The sequence below is a fragment of the Meles meles genome, chromosome 6, assembly GCF_922984935.1.
Source record: "Meles meles chromosome 6, mMelMel3.1 paternal haplotype, whole genome shotgun sequence".
Taxonomy (NCBI): Eukaryota; Metazoa; Chordata; class Mammalia; order Carnivora; family Mustelidae; genus Meles; species Meles meles.
In genome coordinates, this window is record NC_060071.1 from 33,958,553 (window position 1) to 33,978,241 (window position 19,689).

The 19,689-nt window shown below is 42.2% G+C and overlaps 1 protein-coding gene across 2 annotated transcripts in view; it reads left to right on the forward strand.

Annotated features, from left to right (window-relative positions):
- EDC3 (enhancer of mRNA decapping 3) overlaps nucleotides 1-19,689 on the forward strand; it is a 61,980-nt gene that overhangs the window by 2,935 nt on the left and 39,356 nt on the right. The window contains exons 1-3 of one of the 2 annotated variants that reach the window (XM_046008243.1): nucleotides 6,380-6,425; nucleotides 14,672-14,853; nucleotides 19,122-19,441. In XM_046008243.1, coding sequence (XP_045864199.1) covers nucleotides 6,408-6,425; nucleotides 14,672-14,853; nucleotides 19,122-19,441 — 520 coding nt within the window. In that variant the 5' untranslated portion in view covers nucleotides 6,380-6,407. Of the gene's footprint in view, nucleotides 1-6,379; nucleotides 6,426-14,671; nucleotides 14,854-19,121; nucleotides 19,442-19,689 lie in introns of those variants that run through there. The other variant, XM_046008244.1, reaches the window with a different exon arrangement.

The window sequence follows — 19,689 nt, forward strand, 5'->3', positions numbered from 1 at the left end:
AGCCACCCAGGCACCCCCAAATAACCTTTTCTGTATTTAAAAAAAAACAAACTCTTCTAAGATGTGTATAAATGGTGTATTTACTTGAGTTTTGGATATTAAACCAATCTTGTGTTCCTGGAATGAACCCCACTTAGTCATTAGTGTATATATTTTTTTATATGTTGCTGAATTTAGTTTGCTAAAATTTTTTTAAGGATTTTTGTGTCTGTGCTCCTGAGGGATGTTGAAGTTTTTTTATGATGTCTTTGGCTTTAGTAGCAGAGTGATAGTACCTTCATAACGAGTGGTGAAATGTTACTTTCTCTTTTGTTTCCTGAAAGAGTTTGTGTAGCATTTTTTATTTTTCTATATGTTTGATAGAATTTACCAGTGGACTCTTCTGGGCCTGGGTTTTGTTTTGTTTTTTTTTTGTTTTTTTAAGAATTTATTTATTTATTTGACAGAGCACAAGTAAGCAGAGTGGCAAGCAAAGTGAGAGAGAAAAGCAGGCTCTCTGTTGAGCAGAGTGCCCGATGCAGGGCTTCATCCCAGAACCCTGGAATCATGACCTGAGGTGAAGGCAGCCGCTTAATCAGCTGAGCCACCCAGGTGCCCCCCCCCCTTTTTAAAAAGATTTAATTTATTTATTTGACAGACAGAGAGGAAACACAAGCAGGGAGAGCAGCAAGCAGAGGGAGAGAGAAGCAGGCTCCCTGTGGAGCATGGGGCCTGATGTGGGGCTCAATCTCAGGACCCTGAGATCAGGATCTGAGCCGAAGGTAGATGCTCAACCGACTGAGCCATTCAGGAGCCCCATTTAAAAAAAAAAAAATCCGGGGCGCCTGGGTGGCTCAGTGGGTTAAAGCCTCTGCCTTCGGCTCAGGTCATGATCCCAGAGATCTGGGATCGAGCCCCTCGTCGGGCTCTCTGCTCAGCAGGAGGCCTGCTTCCTCCTCTCTCTCTGCCTGCCTCTCTGCCTGCTTGTGTTTGTGTTCTCTCTCTGTCAAGTAAATAAATAAATCTTAAAAAAAAAAAATCCCAGTTTTTGAATTTCACGTAAATGGGATCATAAAGGTTCTCTTTTAAAATGTTTGGCTTCTTTTGCTCAATATTTACCTGTGAAATTCATCCTTGTTGTTGCATGTAGCAATAGTTCATTCTTTCTCATGGCTACATAGTATTCTGTAACTATACTTCAATGTATAAACCCATCCTACTGTTGTTGTTTTTTAATCTAGAGACTTAAAAAAATAATAATTCATTTGAGTGAGAGAGAAAGATGCATAGGGAAAGGGGCCGAGGGAGAGGGAGAGAGAATATCAAGCCAACTCCTCACTGAGCAGAGAGCTGGAAGGGCCCCATCCCTTGACTCTGAGATCATGACTTGAGCTGGAATCAAGAGCCAGAGGCTTAAATGACTGAGCTACCCAGGCGACCCACTTTTTTTTTTTTTTTAATTTTATTTATTTGACAGAGAGAACAAGCAGGGAGAGCAGCAGGCAGAGGCTCCCCGCTGAGCAGGGAGCCCAATGTAGGGCTCGATCCCAGGCCCCTGGGATCATGACCTAAGCTGCAGACAGACTCTTAACTGACTAAGCCACCCAGGTACCCCCCACTTCTTTTTTAAGTTCGTTTGTTATAACCTCTCCACCCAACATGGGGCTCGAGCTCAGGACCTCAAGATCGAGAGTCATATGCTCTACCCACTGACCCAGCCAGGCACCCCACTAATTAAGTTTCTCTACTTGATACAGGTCCACCCAGATTTTCTATTCTTGAGTCATTTTTGGTAATTTGTATTAATCTGGGGATTTGTCTGTTTCATAGTTTTCCCTTTTTTTTTTTAAAGATTTATTTATTTTAGGGGCGCCTGGGTGGCTCAGTGGGTTAAAGCCTCTGCCTTTCGCTCAGGTCATGATCCCAGGGTCCTGGGATCGAGCCCTGCATCGGGCTCTCTGCATGGCAGGGAGCCTGCTTCCTCCTCTCTCTCTGCCTGCCTCTCTCCCTACTTGTGATCTCTATCTGTCAAATAAATGAATAAAATCTTTAAACATAAAAAAAAAAGATTTATTTATTTTAGAGAGTGTGAGAGTGCAGGAGTGGGAGAGGGAGAGAGAATCTCAAGGGTGCTCCACGCTGAGCTCACAACCCCAGCTGAAAGGGAGTCCAGGAGTCCAAGGCTCAACTGACTGAGCCATTGAGGCACTCCAAGTGTGGTTGTGTTCTGATTTACCTTAATTGGTAGTGGGGCCTATTTGGCCCATGGGCTGTAGTTTTCAGACTCATGTCTGAAAACATATTACTTTAGGAGTAATAAATTTATGGTTAAAAATCTTTTATTGATAATCCAATTGTGTGAGTTGTTTAGGTTTATAAAAGAGTATGGAAGATATGCTTGTATATCTTCGTGTACCCCTAAAGATGTGTGTGTTTCAGTTGAAGATTGGGACTTCATTTCCAAAATGTAGAGAATTTGTTTCTGTAGTTGCATTTTTGTAGTTTTGTTTGGGTGAGAATGGAGGTGGCCCTCATACTATGATTTTCTAGGGCCTTAACTCAAGTCCCTTATCCAGTCAATATTTCCACTAAAAGGAGACATTTGAAATAAAATTTACTAAGACTATATTCTAGGGGCGCCTGGGTGGCTCAGCGGGTTAAAGCCTCTGCCTTCGGCTCAGGTCATGATCCCAGGGTCCTGGGATTGAGTCCCGCATCGGGCTCTCTGCTTGGCTGGGAGCCTGCTTCCTCCTCTCTCTCTCTCTGCCTGCCTCTCTGCCTACTTGTAATCTCTATCTGTCAAAAAAATAAATCTTTAAAAATATATATATATTCTATAACATGTATATGATAATATATATTATATCATTTCTGTGTCTCAGAACACATCCTTAATGTGGAAAAAGTGGTAGTTTAGCATTTGAGCAAATAGTCCATAAATCTCTAGGACGGGTACATTTGTTCCCCACAAAGACAAATACAAAAAATGTTTAATTCTTTATTCTTGATAGCTCCCCAAACTGGAAATAACCCAACTGCCTATCAGCAGTAGGATGAGGGGCGCCTGGGTGGCTCAGTGGGTTAAGCCTCTGCCTTTGGCTTGGGTCATGATCTCAGGGTCCTGGGATCCAGCCCTGCATTGGGCTCCCTGCCCCACCCCCCCTGCCGCCTGCCTCTCTGCCTGCTTGTGATCTCTCTCTCAAATAAATAAAATCTTTATAAAACAAAACAAAATAGTAGGATGGGTTTATACATTGAAGTATAGTTATAGAATACTATGTAGCCATGAGAAAGAATGAACTATTGCTACATGCAACAACAAGGATGAATTTCACAGGTAAATATTGAGCAAAAGAAGCCAAACATTTTAAAAGAGAACCTTTATGATCCCATTTATGTGAAGTTCAAAAACTGGGATCGAGCCCCACATCAGGTTCCCTGCTCAGTGGGGAGTCTGCTTCTCCCTCTCCACTCCCCCTGCTAGTGTTCCTCCTCTCGCTGTTTCTCTCTCTCTGTCAAATAAATAAATAAAATCTTTTTTTTTTTTAAGGATTTAATTTATTTGATGGAGAGAGAGACAGCGAGAGAAGGAACATAAGCAGGGGGAGAGGGAGGAGCAGACTTCCTGCTGAGCAGGGAGCTGAATGTGGGAGTTGATCCCAGGACCGTGGGATCATGACCTGAACCGAAGGCAAAAGCTTAACGATTGAGCCATCCAGGCACCCCAAATAAATAAAATCTTTAAAAAAAATTGTCTGTCTTGATTTAGGTGGTGGTTATATAGGTGAATTAGTACGCAATAATTCATTCAGCTGTACACTTACAATATGTAGACTTCATATATATAGTATACCTTGATGGAAAGATAGAATGTGAAAGGCATCAAAGGCTGGTCTCCTTGTGCCTCCTAAATCTCCTGCTTCAGCTGTTGCTCTTCTTTTTTTTTTTTAAAGATTTTTTTAATTTTTATTTATTTGACAGAGAGAGAGAGATCACAAGTAGGCAGAGAGGCAGGCAGAGAGAGAGGAGGAAGCAGGCTCCCTGCGGAGCAGAGAGCCCGATGTGGGGCTCGATCCCAGGACCCTGAGATCATGACCCGAGCCGAAGGCAGCAGCTTAATCCACTGAGCCACCCAGGCGCCCCTGTTGCTCTTCTTTTAACATAAAGGTGTTAGCCTTATAATTGATGAAGGCTCTTTCCATAGTGTGTTCATCTGATTAGGAACCCAGATGGTGACACTTGTTTTAGATTCACGGTTTTCAGTTAATAGAGGAATTTTCTTTCTTTCTTTCTTTTTTTTAGATTTTATTTATTTATTTGACAGACAAAGATCACAAGTAGGCAGAGAAGCAGGCAGAGAAAGGGGAGGAAGCAGGCTCCCTGCTGAGCAGAGAGCCCAATGTGGGGCTCGATCCCAGGACCCTGGGATCATGACCTGAGCTGAATGCAGAGGCTTTAACCCACTGAGCCACCCAGGCGCCCCTAATGTTGTATTTTACAGAGAGGGAAGTTCCTGATAGTAACAAGAAAGGGCAGTTTGTTACATGTTGAGTAGTTACCTTTTTTTTTTTTTTTAAGATTTTATTTATTTGACAGATCACAAGTAGGCAGAGAGATGAAGGTAAGCAGGCTCCCTGCTGAGCAGAGAGCCCAATGCGGGACTCGATCCCAGGACCCTGGGATCATGACCTGAGCCGAAGGCAGAGGCTTTAACCTACTGAGCCACCCAAGTGCCCCGAGTAGATACTTTTTTAAAAGTTTCTATTGTAGAACTGGCAATCCACATGTTGAAACTATTAAAAATTCTGCTCAATTATTAACGGTATAAACTTGAATGTACAACATCAGTGTCTTTTTTTTTTTAAGATTTTATTTATTTATTTGACAGACAGAGATCACAAGTAGGCAGAGAGGCAGGCAGAGAGAGAGAGGGAAGCAGGCTCTCCACTGAGCATAGAGCCCGATGCGGGACTCGATTCCAGGACCCCAAGACCATGACCTGAGCCGAAGGCAGAGGCACAACCCACTGAGCCACCCAGGCACCCAACATCAGTGTCTTTTTAAATTATAGTTGACATACAATGTTATATTTGTTTCAGGTGTACAACACAATGATTTCACAGTTCTGTACATCACACTATGCACACCATGATAAGTATATGTACCATCTCTCACTGTACACTGTTACAATATTACTATGATTATCCTTGCTTTAAGATTTTATTTATTTTATTTGACAGAGACAGTGAGAGAGGGAACACAAGCAGGAGGAGTAAGGGAGGGAGAAGCAGGCCCCTATTGAGCAGGGAGCCCGATGTGGGGCTCAATCCCAGGACCCTGGGACCGTGACCTGAGCGGAGGCAGACACTTAACTACTGAGCCACCCAGGCACCCCCGTTGTAACAATATTATTGACTATATTTCCTGTGCTGTACTTTTCATCCGTTAACTTATTTATTTTGTAAGTGGAATTTTGTACCTCTTAATCCCCTTCACTTATTTTGCCTATCCTCCCAACTCCTGCCCCTCTGGCAGCCACCAGTTCTCTGGTTCTTTTTCTGTTTGTTACTTGTTTTGTTTTTTAGATTCTACATGCAAGTGAAGTCATATGATACTTGTCTTTATCAGACTTATTTCATTTAGCAGAATAGCCTCTTGTCACAAATGGCAAGTTCACATGCATTTTGATGGCTGAATAATATTCCAGGGTTTGTGGTGTACATTGCATCTTGTATCTTCATCTCTCAGTGTGCACTTAGGTTCATTTCCATTTCTTGGCTATTGTAAATAATGCTGCAACGAATATAGGGGTGCATGTGTCTTTCCTTTTTTTTTTTTTTTTTTAAAGATTTTATTTATTTATTTGACAGAGAGAGATCACAAGTAGGCAGAGAGGCAGGCAGAGAGAGAGGAGGAAGCAGGCTCCCCGCGGAGCAGAGAGCCCAATGCGGGGCTCGATCCCAGGACCCTGAGATCACGACCTGAGCTGAAGGCAGTGGCTTAATCCACTGAGCCACCCAGGCGCCCCAGTGTCTTTCCTTTTTAAAAATATTTTATTTATTTGGCAGACAGTGAGAAAGGGAAGACAAGCAGGGGGAGAGGGAGAAGCAGGCTTCCAAATGAACAGGGAGCCTGTAGTGGGGCTGGATCCCAGAACCCTGGGATCATGACCTGAGCAGAAGGCAGATGCTTAACGACTGAGCCACCCAGGTGCCCCTCTTTTTTTTTTTTTTTAAGATCTAATTTATGTATTTTGAGAGAGAGAGAGCATGAGCAGAAGGAGGGTCAGAGGGAGAAGTATGCTTCCTACTGATCAGGGATCCTGAGGTGGGGCTTGATTCTAGGACCTTGGGACTATGACTTACACCAGAGGCAGATGCTTAACTGACTGAGACACTCAGGTGCCCTGCGTATATCTTTTCAAGTTGATGTTTTCATTTCTTTGGGTAAGTATCCTGTAGTGGAATTATTGGATTGTATAGTATTTATTTTTTAAGATTTTATTTTTGCACGTGCATGTGTGTGCGTGTGAAAGAGAGATTGGATAAATATTTGAGTTCTTTCTCATTGTAAGCACTCTGTTGGCTGAACAAGACAAGGTTTCTTGCCCTCGTGAAGCTTACATTTTAGTAGGGTGATAGAACATAAACCAAAAAGATAATTCATACAGTGACGAATTTTGAGATCATAACAGAAGATGAGGTATTGAAGAGTGATGGGGCGTAGTGACATTAGATTAGGGTAGCCAGGGAAGGCCTCTTTGGGGGGTGGTGACATTTTAGATACCAGAAAGACAAGATAGAATTAGCTTTTCATAGAGTTTTGTTGTAGCGTCTTTTATTCCTTTTTGTTGTTGAGGAGCATTCTGTTGTATAATACCATAACTTGTTTATCTCTTCTCCTTGTTCCCAGTTTTCCTGCTCTTGTGAATAAAACTGCTGCATACATTTGTGTACAAGTTCTTTTGTGAATATGTTTTCATTTTTCTTAGGTAAAGATGGGGATGAAATTTTGGGTCATAAGCATGTGTTTAATATTAAAAGAAACCGCTAAACTCTTTTCCAGGATTGTATCATTTTACATGGTCAGCAGTGTAAGGGGGGGTTCTGGTTGCTCCACGTCATCACACATTTGGTGTAACCTACCAGCCCTTTTAATTTTAAGCCATTATAGTGGGTGTAAATGGTGTTTTCCCCAACTTCATGGTTTTTTATTGTTGTAAAATACACATAAAAGTTACCATTTTGGGGGCACCTGGGTGGCTCAGTGGGTTAAGCCTCTGCCTTCAGCTCAGGTCATGACCTCAGGGTCCTGGGATTGAGCCCCGCATCGGGCTCTCTGCTCAGCAGGGAGCCTGCTTCTCCCTCTGTCTCTGCTTGCCTCTCTGCCTACTTGTGATCTCTTTCTGTCAAATAAATAAATAAATACATCTTAAAAAAAAAAGTTAACCATTTTTAAGTGTACAGTTCATGGCATTGAGTACACTCAAGTTGTTGTGCAACCGTCACCACCACCCATCTCTAGAACTTTTTCAGGCTCTCCCAAACTGAAGTACCCATTAAACAGTAATTTACCATTCCCTGTTCCCCCAGCTGTGGCAGCCACCTTCTACTCTCTGTCTCTGATTGAATAGTCTCTTGTGATAAGTAGTCTCTTGACTACTCTAGGGACCTCACGAAAGTGGAATCATACACGATTTGTATTTTTGTGTCTGGCTTATTTCACTTCTCATAATGTAAGATTCATCTGTGCTGTAACATATGGTCAGAACTCCTTTTTAAGACTGAATGATATTCCACTGTATGTGTTTACCACATTTTGTTTTCCCATTCAACCATCCTGGATGTTGGAGTTGTTGCATTGTGTTTTAATTTGCATTGCCCTGATAATTAATGATGTTGAGTAGCCCTCCCTGTGTTTATTGGTCATTCAGATAACTTCTTTTGCTCGTTTTTTTTTTTTTTAATTTTTAAAGAGATTTGATTTATTTGACACACAGAAAGCGGTCACAAGTAGGCAGAGAGGCACACAGTGGGGGAGGGGGAAGCAGGCTCCCCCGCTGAGCAGAGAACCCAATGAGGGGCTTGATCCCAGGACCCTGAGATCTTGACCTGAGCCAAAGGCAGAGGCTGAACCCACTGAACCACCCAGGCGCCCCTGGATATAAGTCCTTTATCAGATGTATCAATTGTGAATGTTTTCTTCTTGACTTGCTCGACCTTTTTTTTCTCCCTCTTGCTTTGGGGTGGTAAGAGAAGAGGGCAGAAGTTTCTTTTTGCTTCTTGAAGTACTTCACATGGCTGCCTGGGAGGTAGCTTCCATTGAGGTGATTTTGGGATGTGGCTAGGTAATGTGGAATACCTTCCTAAATATTTTATTATATTACTGTTATTTATTTATTTATTTATTTATTTACTTACTTACTTTTTTGTCAGGGGAGAGGGTCTCCCAGTGCGGGGCTCAGTCTCACAACACTGAGATCATGACCTGAGCTGAAATCAATGGACGCTTAACTGACTGAGTCACCCAGGTGTCCCCTTGATGAGTAGAACTTCTAGATTTTAATGAAATCATATTCATCGGATTTTTTTCTTTTATGATTAGTACTTATTTGTGTTTCTCTAAGAAAGCTCTCTCCTCTAAGGCCACTAAGATACTCCAATTTTTGTTTTCGTAGTAGCTTTAGTTTTACCTTATATGTTTAGTTTGTTTCAAATTGATTTTTAGTATCTGGTGTGGGATAGGAATAGGAAGGAGGTTATTTTTCCTCATATGTCCAGGTCTAGCACCATTTTATTTTTAAGATTTTTATTTATTTGACAAGGAGACCTAGGGAACAGTGAGAGAGGGAACACAAGTAGGGGGAATGAGAGAGGGAGAAGCAGGCTTCCCTGCTGAGCAAGGAGCCCAATGCCAGGCTCCATCCCAGGACCCTGGGATCGTGACCTGAGCCAAAGGCAGCCGCTTCACCGCTGAGCCACCCAGGCACCCCTCTCGCACCATTTGTTGAAAAATACTTGGATTTCTTCATTGATTTATCTTGGCACTTTGATCAGTAGTTCATGTGGGTCTGTGTCTGGATACTCTTCTGTTCCATGGATCTATTCACCTATCCTTGCACCACCATCATATTGATTTCTTTCTTTTTTAAGATTTTATTTATTTGTTGGGGGGGGTCAGGGAGAGGGACAAGCAGACTGTATTGAGCACGGAGCCCAGCTTGGGGCTCAACCTCTTGACACAGAGATCCTGACCTCAGCTAAAACCAAGAGTTAGCTGCCCAGCTTCCTGAGTCACCCAGGTGCCCCAACACCTCACTGGTTTCCCTAGCTCTATAGTATGTCTTAAAATAAGGTGGTATAAAACATCTAGCCTTGTTTTATATTTTCATGATTATTTTGGCTAGTCTAAGTATTTTGCATTTCCATATATAGTTTATTTTTTAAAAGATCTTATTTATTCATTTGGCAGAGACACAGCAAGAGAGGGAGCACAAGCGGGGGTAGTGGGAGAGGGAGAATCAGGCTTCCCACCAAGCAGGAGCCTGATGTGGGGCTCAATCCCAGAACCCTGGGATCATGACCTGAGCCGAAGGCAGAGGCTTAACCCACTGAGCTACCAAGGTGCCCCTCCAGCTGGGATTTTTATTAATATCTGTGTTTGATCCCTAGATCAGTTTGGGGGGAATTGACAACATTATCTCTTCATTTATTTACATCTTTTACTTTTTCTCAGGGGTCTTTTATAGTTTTCATTATAGCGTTCTGCACATTTTTCATTAGATTTATTCCTAAGTACTTGATGTCTTTAAATACTATTATAAATGATATTTTAAAATTTCATTTTCAGGGCATCTTCATGGCTCAGTTGGTTGGCTTTCTGCCTTCGGCTTTTGTCATGGTCCCCGGGTCCTGGGTTTGAATGTTGCATAGGACTTCCTGCTTGGGATCATGACCTGGGCCAAAGGCAACATTGCACTGGGTAGGACATACAGTATAGTGTTGAATAGAAGTGGAAGTGGTGAAAGTGGACATCCTTGCCTTGTCTTAGTCTTTTGGAGTAAAGAAGTCATTATTTCATCATTAATAGGATGTTAGCTGGAATTGTTTTGTAGATGCCACTACCCTCCCCTTTTTGATATCACCAGTGGATGTTGAATTTTGTCAGATTATCTTTATGCATTGTATTTTTTTTTTTAAGAAACATTTTTTTTTAAAGATTTTATTTATTCACTTGACAGACAGAGATCACAAGCAGGCAGAGAAGCAGGCAGAGAGAGAGAGGAAGGGAGCAGAGAGCCTGATGCTTGATCCCAGGTCTCTGAGACTGTGACCTGAGCCGAAGGCAGAGGCTCCAACCCACTGAGCCACCCAGGAGCCCCTGTTTTTTGTTTTTTGTTTTTTGTTTTCAGATTTTATTTGAGCGAGATGGAGAGTGAGCATAAGCAGAGGGAGTGGCAGAGGGAGTGGCAGATGGAGAGGGAGAAGCATACTCCTCACTGAGCAGAGAGCCTGATGCAGGGCTCTATCCCAGGACCCTGGAATCATGACCTGAACAAGGCAGATGCTTAACCGACTGAGCCCTCAGGCACCCCTATTTATTTATTTATTTAAGATTTTATTTTTAAGTAATCTCTGCACCTAATGTGGGGCTTGAACTCACAACCCTGAGATTGAGAGTTGCATGCTCTACTGACTGAGCCAGCCAGGCACCTGTATGTTTCCGCATTTATTGATATTATACATGATTTCCTCATTTATTTTGTTAATGTGGTAGAAAACATTAATTTTATTTATTTATTTGACAGAGACACAGCGAGAGAGGGAACACAAGCAGGGGGAGTGAGAGAGGGAGAAGAAGTAGGCTTCCCACTGAGCAGGGAGTCCAGTGCAGTGCTCAATCCCAGCACCCTGGGGTCGTAACCTGAGCCAAAGGCAGACGCTTATCGACCAAGCCACCCAGGCACCTGGCATGGACTTTTTTTAGTTAAACTTTTTATTTGAGATACTTGTAGATTCGTATGCACTTGTAAGGAATAATACAGAAAGATTCCATATACCCCTCCTAGTTTTTCTCAGTGATAACATCTTCAAAAACTGTAATACAGTGTCACTACCAAGATACTGACATTGATGTGGTCCAGATACAGAATATTCCCATTACTTTAAGGATCCCTGGTGTTGTCCCTTTTATAGCATCCTCATTTCCCTCCTGCCTCACACCCTTCCTAAACCCTGGGAACCACTCATCTCCATGTCTGTAGTTTGTAGTTTCAAGAATGTTAACATAGATTGAATCCTGCAGAATATACCTTTTTCTCCATGGTATGGAGGTACCAGTTTGTTTAACCATTCACCCACTGAAGGTCATCTGGGTTTCTAGTTTGGGGCTATTTGTGTGAACTTGACTTCCTTTCTCTGGGATAAATGACCAGTAGTGCAGTTGCTCAGTCATGTAATGGTTGCATGTTCATATATATACTTTTTTAATAGATGGCCAATTGTTTTAATAGATGGCCGATTGATTGTTTACCAAAATGGCCACATCATTTAATAGTCTCATCAGCAATGTTTGAGGAATACAGTTTTTCCACTTTCTTTCCAGGACTTGGTGGTGTCACTGTTTATTTATTTTAGCTATTCTGGTGGGTGATCTTCATGGGATCTTCATGGGAGGAGTTTTAATTTGCCTTTCCCTAATGGTTAATGATGTTGAACATCTTTTCATGTGCTTGCTTGGTGTCTGTTTATTTTCTAGGTTGAAATGTCTTCTTGTGGGGCACCTGGGTGGCTCAGTGGGTTAAGCCGCTGCCTTCGGCTCAGGTCATGATCTCAGGTCCTGGGATCGAGTCCCGCATGGGGCTCTCTGCTCGGCAGGGAGCCTGCTTCCCTCTCTCTCTCTCTCTGCCTGCCTCTCTATCTACCTGTGATCTCTCTCTGTCAAATAAATAAATAAAATCTTTAAAAAAAAAAAAAGTCTTCTTGTGTTTTTGACCTTTTTTAAAAATTGGATTGTTTTTTTTTTTTTTTAACTACTGGGTTTTGAGAGTTCTTTATACTAGATATTAGTTCTTTGTCTTTTTCAGATATGTGGTTTGCAAATATTTTTTCCCAGCCTGTAGTTTTTGTTTTTATCTTCCTAACAGGGTCTTTACAGAACAAAAGTTTGTAGTTTACAAGAATTCCAGTGTATCAGTTTGTGTTTTTATTGATTATGCTTTTGGTATCTAAGAATCTTTTGCCTCACCCTAGATCTTGAAGGTTTCTCTTATGTTTTCCCTAAAAGTTTTATTGGTTGACCTACTACATTTAAGTCTATAATCATTTTTAGTAAATGTGTCAATTATGACACTTAAGTCAAGGTTTATTTTTACTGATGAATATCCATTTGCTCCAACACCATTTGTAAAAGCTATGTCATCTTTGTTGAATTACTTTTGCACTTTGTCAGAGTCAGTTCAGGGTTTATTTTGTGTGGGTCTATTTCTGGGTTTTCTATTCTATTCCATTGATTTATATATCTGTCCTCCTACCTATACCATGTAGTCTTTTTTTTTTTTTTTTTTTTTTTGTCAGAGAGAGATCACAAGTAGGCAGAAAGGCAGGCAGAGAGAGAGAGGGGGAAGCAGGCTCCCTGCTGAGCAGAGAGCCCGATGTGGGACTCGATCCCAAGACCCTGAGATCATGACCTGGGCCTAAGGCAGCGGCTTAACCCACTGAGCCACCCAGGCGCCCCTACCATGTAGTCTTGATTACTATACCTATATAATAAGTCTTGAAATTGAATAGACTGATTCCTCCCATTTTCTTTTTTTTTTTTTATAAAGATTTTATTTATTTGACAGAGAGATCACAAGTAGGCAGAGAGGCAGGCAGAGAGAGGAGGAAGCAGGCTCCCTGCGGAGCAGAGAGCCGAATGCGGGGCTTGCGGGGCTCGATCCTAGGACCCTGAAATCATGACCTGAGCCGAAGGCAGCGGCTTAATCCACTGAACCACCCGGGCGCCCCTGATTCCTCCCATTTTCTTGTCAAAATTGATTTAGCTATAAAATAGTTGCATAATTTATGTGATTTGATGTCTAGGTAAATTTTATCTTTACTGTTTGTTCTTTAAAGCATTTATAAAATTCATTGTTATTTTTATTCACTAATATGCATGCTCCTACTAAAAAAAGTAAAACAAATTTTTTTTCAATTCCAGTATAGTTAACATACAGGGTTATACTAGTTTGAGGTGTACAACATAGTGATTCATCAATTCTATACATAGAGCTCATCAAGATGAGTGTACTCTTGATCCTTTCACCTATGTCACCCATCTCCCACCTACTTCCTATTTGGCAACTGTCTGTTTGTTCTTTATAGTTAAGAGTCTGTTTTTGATCTGATCTCTTCCCTCCCTCCACCCTGCTTTCCTTGTTTTGTTTTTTAAATTGCATATATGATCGAAGTTATGGTAATTGTCTTTCTCTGACTGGTTTATCTTTTTTTTTTTCTTTTAGATTTTATTTATTTATTAGCAAGAGAGAGCAATGGGGTGGGGAGGGCCGAGGGAGAGGGACAAACAGACTCGGGCAAGGAGCCAGACATGGGCCTCAATCCCAGGACTTTGGGATCATGACCTGAGCTGAAGGCAGACACTTAACCAACTGAGCCACCCAGGTGCCTCATGACTGGTTTATTTTGTTTAGCATTATACATTCTAGCTCCATCCATCTTGTTGCAAATGGTATGATTTCTTTCTTTTTTATTTTTTTTTGTGGCCAAGTAATATTCTGTGTGTGTGTATAAACACCATACCTACTCTTTGAGTAAATACCCAGTAGTGCAATTACTGGATCATAGGTAGTTTAGTTCTGTTTTTAATTTTTTGACGAACCTCCGTGCTGTTTTCCACAGCGGCTACACCAGTTTGCATTCCCATCGCAAGTCTTACTTACTTTATTTATTTATTTATTTATCAGAGAGAAAGTGCACAGCAGGAGAAGCAGTAGGCAGAGGGAGAGGGAGAAGCAGACTTGTCTAACAGGGGGGCCCATGTTGGGCTTGATCCCAGGACCCCAGGATCATGACCTGAGCTGAAGGCAGACGCTTAATGACTTAGCCACCCAGATGCCCCAAAAGTTTTATTTTTTATACTTTACTACTTCAGTTAAGGATGTGACAGAATATGCAGTATTTTTTCTTTTCTTTTTTTTTAAAGATTTATGTGTTAGGGCACCTGGGTCGCTCAGTCAGTTAAGCATCTGCCTTTGGCTCAGGTCACGATGATCCCAGAACTGGGATCAAGCCCTGTCTCAGGCTCCCTGCTCAGTGGGGAGTCTGCTTCTCCCTCTCCCTCTGCCCTACGCCCTAGTCATGAGTGCGTGTGTGTGCCCCCCCAAATCTTTACAATAAATAAGAAGATTTATGTATTAGCGTGCATGCACACAGGAAGGGGGGCCAGGCGGGGAGGGATAGAGGGGAAGGAAAGAATCCCAAGCGGACTCCCCACTGAATGCAGGATCCTATCTCATGACCCCAGGTTCTATCCCACAACCTGAGCCAAAATCAAGAGTCAGATGCCTAATGGACTGAGCCCAGGTGCCCCCAGAATATGTATTACTAAGGTTCAGATCCTGACATAATATTTGCTGAATTTAATGAAAATTTTCTCGGTTCCTCAAGATTTACATGACTCCTTTTCTCTACAGTGGTCTTACATCAGAAACATGGCTACAGATTGGCTGGGCAGTATTGTGTCCATCAACTGCGGAGATAGCTTAGGTGTCTATCAGGGAAGAGTATCAGCCGTGGATCAGATCAGCCAGACCATTTCTCTCACCCGGCCTTTCCACAATGGAGTGAAGTGCCTCGTGCCAGAAGTCACCTTCAGGTGAGTGTCCTGACTGATTTCTTCAAATCTAATCTGGTGGTTTGTGGAGCTTGAATCTAGGTCCAGTTGCTGACATTCTCTTGCATAGGGCTGCTTTTGAGTAGCGTCTTGTCAGGGGTGAGATTTTGCAGTCTTTTTTTTTTTTTTTTTAATATTTTATTTATTTATTTGACAGAGAGAGAGAAAGAGACCACAAGTAGGCAGAGAGGCAGGCAGAGAGAGGGAGGGGGAAGCAGGCTCCCTGCTGAGCAGAGAGCCCGATGTGGGGCTCGATCCCAGGACCCTGAGATCATGACCTGAGCCGAAGGCAGCGGCTTAATCCACTGAGCCACCCAGGCGCCCCATTTTGCAGTCTTAACCCTCATAGTCTAGCTGCTGTTTCAGTATAGACTTTGTGTGGTAATTAGCTTTCAGCTACGAATCAGGGTTTGTGAAACCTTTTTCTTAGCTCTGTCAGGCCCTCAATATTCTTATTTAAATGGGTCAATTTTGGAATAAGCTTTCTATTTTCTTTGGCTTTTATTATAGGCCTTTACTGATCTCCCCACCCCCACATTAATGTATCTCTCTTTGTAGATTTGTGTCTTAATTTATCTCCAGAAGCACACTGTCACCAATAGCTGATGTCCTTAGTTACAGGAACATGTGTGTTTTAGTGTTTGCCTGCAGATTTCAAGTTCAGTTGTCTTCACATCCCTCTTTTCACCAGTTTGTCAGGTTAAAATGGCAACAAAAACAACAACAAAACGGTCAGGCAAGAGCTTCCTTAACTTTCTGAACAGTACCTTCACTTAATCCTTTCTCTAGGAGTATCCGTTCTTAATATCTTACCCCTTCTGAAGTCTCAATAGAAGGCATACCCTCTGTGTTTAGGGATACCCTTATCCCATATGCTTTATATACTATCCTTTTCCGTCTCCTTTGACACTGTTCTCTCTTTTGTGTCTTCATTTTCAACCTTCATACCTCATTTTCCTCTTTGCATTCTAACGTTCCCAGCCTTCCCCGACAGGTCACACCCTCCTACACACCCACATCCACTTATACACACGCACACCCACACACCTGCCACACGTTGGTGTTTGCCATTAGGTGTTGCCCTGTCATTTCCCTTCTCTTTATACCCACAGTTCTTTTCAGAGCAAAACAGTCTGCTTTCATTTCCTTTGTGGCCTCATTCTCTAGTCCTTCCTTAACCCCACAATTATCTTTCTTCTAACTTTATCATCTTGCTTGAATGAGCTCTTGCCAAGGTTATAAATGACCGAATAGCGAAATTCAGTGGCAGTGTCTTAATGCTACCCTTAGTCAGATGCTCCCTAAGTGTTGAAGTGCCCTCTTTAATTTCTCTGTCATCCCTTTGGGTTTTCTTTCCATGTATTCCTCCATTCCTTTACATCCCCCCTGGCACCAGATTCCTTTTCTTCTACTCACTTTTTAAGATTGGTTTATTCAGGTGTTATTTTTTTAGCCTTTCTTAGTCTGTAATCTCCCTAGACCATTTCATGTGTACTTCTTACACATTAATGAGACTCCAGATCTTTTTTTTTTTTTTTCTTTTTTTGAGAGAGAGAGATCACAAGTAGGTAGAGAGGGGGAAGCAGGCTCCCTGCTGGGCAGAGAGCCCGACTCAGTACTTAGTCCCAGGACCCTGAAATCATGACCTGAGCCAAAGGAGGAGGCTTAACCCACTGAGCCACCCAGGCGCCTGGAGTCTCCAGATCTTTAATTAAGATCTCCAGATCTTTAATTAAGACCCATTATCTGCGGGGCGCCTGGGTGGCTCAGTGGATTAAGCCGCTGCCTTCGGCTCAGGTCATGATCTCAGGGTCCTGGGATCGAGCCCCGCATCAGGCTCTCTGCTCCGTGGGGAGCCTGCTTCCTCCTCTCTCTCTGCCTGCCTCTCTGCCTACTTGTGATCTCTCTCTGTCAAATAAATAAATAAAATCTTTGAAAAAAAAAAAAAAAAAAAGACCCATTATCTGAACTCCAGACACTTATTTTGTCTATTGGCCATTTCCAGGTGGATATCCCAGAAAATATCTTACATTTAAGAATTTCAGAGCTGAGCTCATTATATCATCTGCAGGTTTCTTCTTCCAAAGGTCTGCCCTTAATTGGTGGCTAATTACAGCTTTGCAAATTAGAAACTTAGAATCATTGTAAATCCTTCTTTCTCTTTGTTCATCATATTCAATTAGTCACCAAACCCTGTGGATTCCAAATGTCTCTTGGGTTCATCCTCTCCTCTCCCTTTGCACTATCACTGGTCCTGTTTATCCTCTCTTATTTCTCGCCTGGTCTCCTATTGGGTGTTTTTCCCTCTAATTTTCCACCTTTTCTATAGTCACCAGAAAAATCTAATGTGATTATGATCTAGTCCCTGATTATCTCCACAGCTTTACCTCTTGGTGGCTTTCCACAAGCATCTTTCCCATTAGTAACAACATGATGTTGGCATTTCCTCAGGTGGGCCACATTTTCTCAGTCTCTGAGCCTTGGTTTGTGATAGCCCCCCGCCCCAGCCCCTGCTATACTGCTGGGCCAGCTCTTATTTTCCCTCCCTGCTCAGACTTTGTTTAAATGTTTCATCGATTTCTGCCAAAGTAGCTTACATATTTTGCTTTTAGGCTCTTTGGCCCCCTGTACACACTTCTGTCACAGTATTTAACACTTTTGATTGTCAACTTGTTTTTTCCACTGACCAGACTGTTCGTTTTGGGCATGTGTTGGTTTTTATCTCTATCTTGTCCATTCCTAGCACAGGGCAGACCACATAGTAAGTGCTGTATATACACTTATTGAATGACAAAGTGAGTGAATGAATGAAAAAAACGCTATTAGGCATTCTGAAAATCTAAGATGCTGGTGATAGTTTTGTGATTAATAATAGGTCTCTTTATTTTTAAAGATTTTTATTTATTTATTTATTTGACAGACAGAGATCACAAGTAGGCAGAGAGGCAGGCAGAGAGGCAGGCAGAGAGAGAGGAGGAAGCAGGCTCCCCATGGAGCAGAGAGCCCGATGCGGGGCTCGATCCCAGGACCCTGGGATCATGACCTGAGCCGAAGGCAGAGGCTCAACCCACTGAGCCACCCAGGCGCCCCAATAATAGGTCTCTTTAAAGGCTGGTGCTGTGTGACTTGACTGTTGTTGCTGAGCCTTGTCTTTAAGTATTCTACTACTTTTTCTCACTTTTGCCTCTGATACTTCAATGAAATGGAGCCCTGGATTAAGAGGTACAGATTTCCAGTTACAAATAAGTCATAAGAATGTAAAGTACAGCATATAAAATAATTTTATATGGTGACAGATGGTCACTAGACTTACTTTGGTGATTATTTCATGGTATATATAAATACCAGATCACTATGTTGTACACCTGGAACTAATGCAATATTGTATATCAACTACACTTCAGTTAGGAAAAAAACAAAAAACCACAGGTCTGCAAAAGTGTAGCTGGTTGCTATCGATCCCAGTTTCATCATTTTTATTACTGTTAGACTTTGTGTGTGTGTGTTTTACATTGCCTGTATTATTTTTTAATGTGCTAAGGTAGCCACAACATAAAATTTACCATTTTGGGGCGCCTGGGTGGCTCAGTGGGTTAAAGCCTCTGCTTTCGGCTCAGGTCATGATCCCAGGGTCCTGGGATCGAGCCCCGCATCGGGCTCTCTGCTCCGCGGGGAGCCTGCTTCCTCCTCTCTCTCTGCCTGCCTCTCTGCCTAGTTGTGATGTCTCTCTGTCAAATAAATAAAATATTAAAAAAAAAATTTACCATTTTAACCACTTTTTAGTGTACAATTCAGTGGCATTAAGTACATTCACATAATGGGCAACTGTCACCACTCTCTATCTCGAGAACTTTTCCATCCTCCCACACTGAAACTTCATACCCTGTAAACTAACTACAATCCCCCTTCCTGTAGCCCTAATAACCACCTTTTTACTTTCTTTCGCTATGAATTTGACAGTTCTAGATTTCTCATGTAAGTGGGATCATTTAATCACTGTCCTTTTGTGATGGCTTATTTTACTTAGAAATAGTTCAAGGTTCATCCGTATTGTAGCATGTGTCAAAATTTCCCTCCTTTTAAAGGCTGAGTAAATACTTCACTGTGTGTGTGTACCATATTTTGTTTATCCATTCATCTTACGGGGGGACTTGGGTTTGTACCTTTTGGTTATTGGGAAGTATGTTCTTACAAACATTGGTTATGACACCATTACAGTTTTGAGACTTGGATTCTTTTGTGTATTTCAGGGCAGGTGACATTACGGAATTAAAAATTCTGGAGATACCAGGTCCTGGAGAAAACCAACATTTTGGAGACCTTCATCAGACAGAATTAGGCCCATCTGGTGTTGGGTACCAAGTGGGTATCAATCAGAATGGCACGGGCAAACTGGTGAAGAAGCCAGCCTCTTCCAGCAGTGCCCCTCAGAATATCCCTAAGAGGACAGACGTGAAGAGTCAAGATGTTGCCATTTCCCCACAGCAGCAACAGTGCTCAAAGAGCTATGTGGACCGGCACACGGAGTCCCTGAGTCAGTCCAAAAGTTTCCGCCGTCGGCACAACTCTTGTAAGTTGCATCAAGTTGATGTTTCTTCTTAACCTTGTGTTTCAGACCTATAAGCTCTTATCCATTGCTGTTCTTTAAAGAAATTCTTTATTATCCTCATAAAAAAGGATGCTGGCAGAGCTTCACAAAAATACAGCATGATCGACTTCATGCAGGACTAGTCCCTCAGGATATTAAGGGAAGGAAAATAAGTTGTTAGAGACTCACATCAGCTCCTTGCCCTCTCCCTCCACTTAACTTCCTTCAAG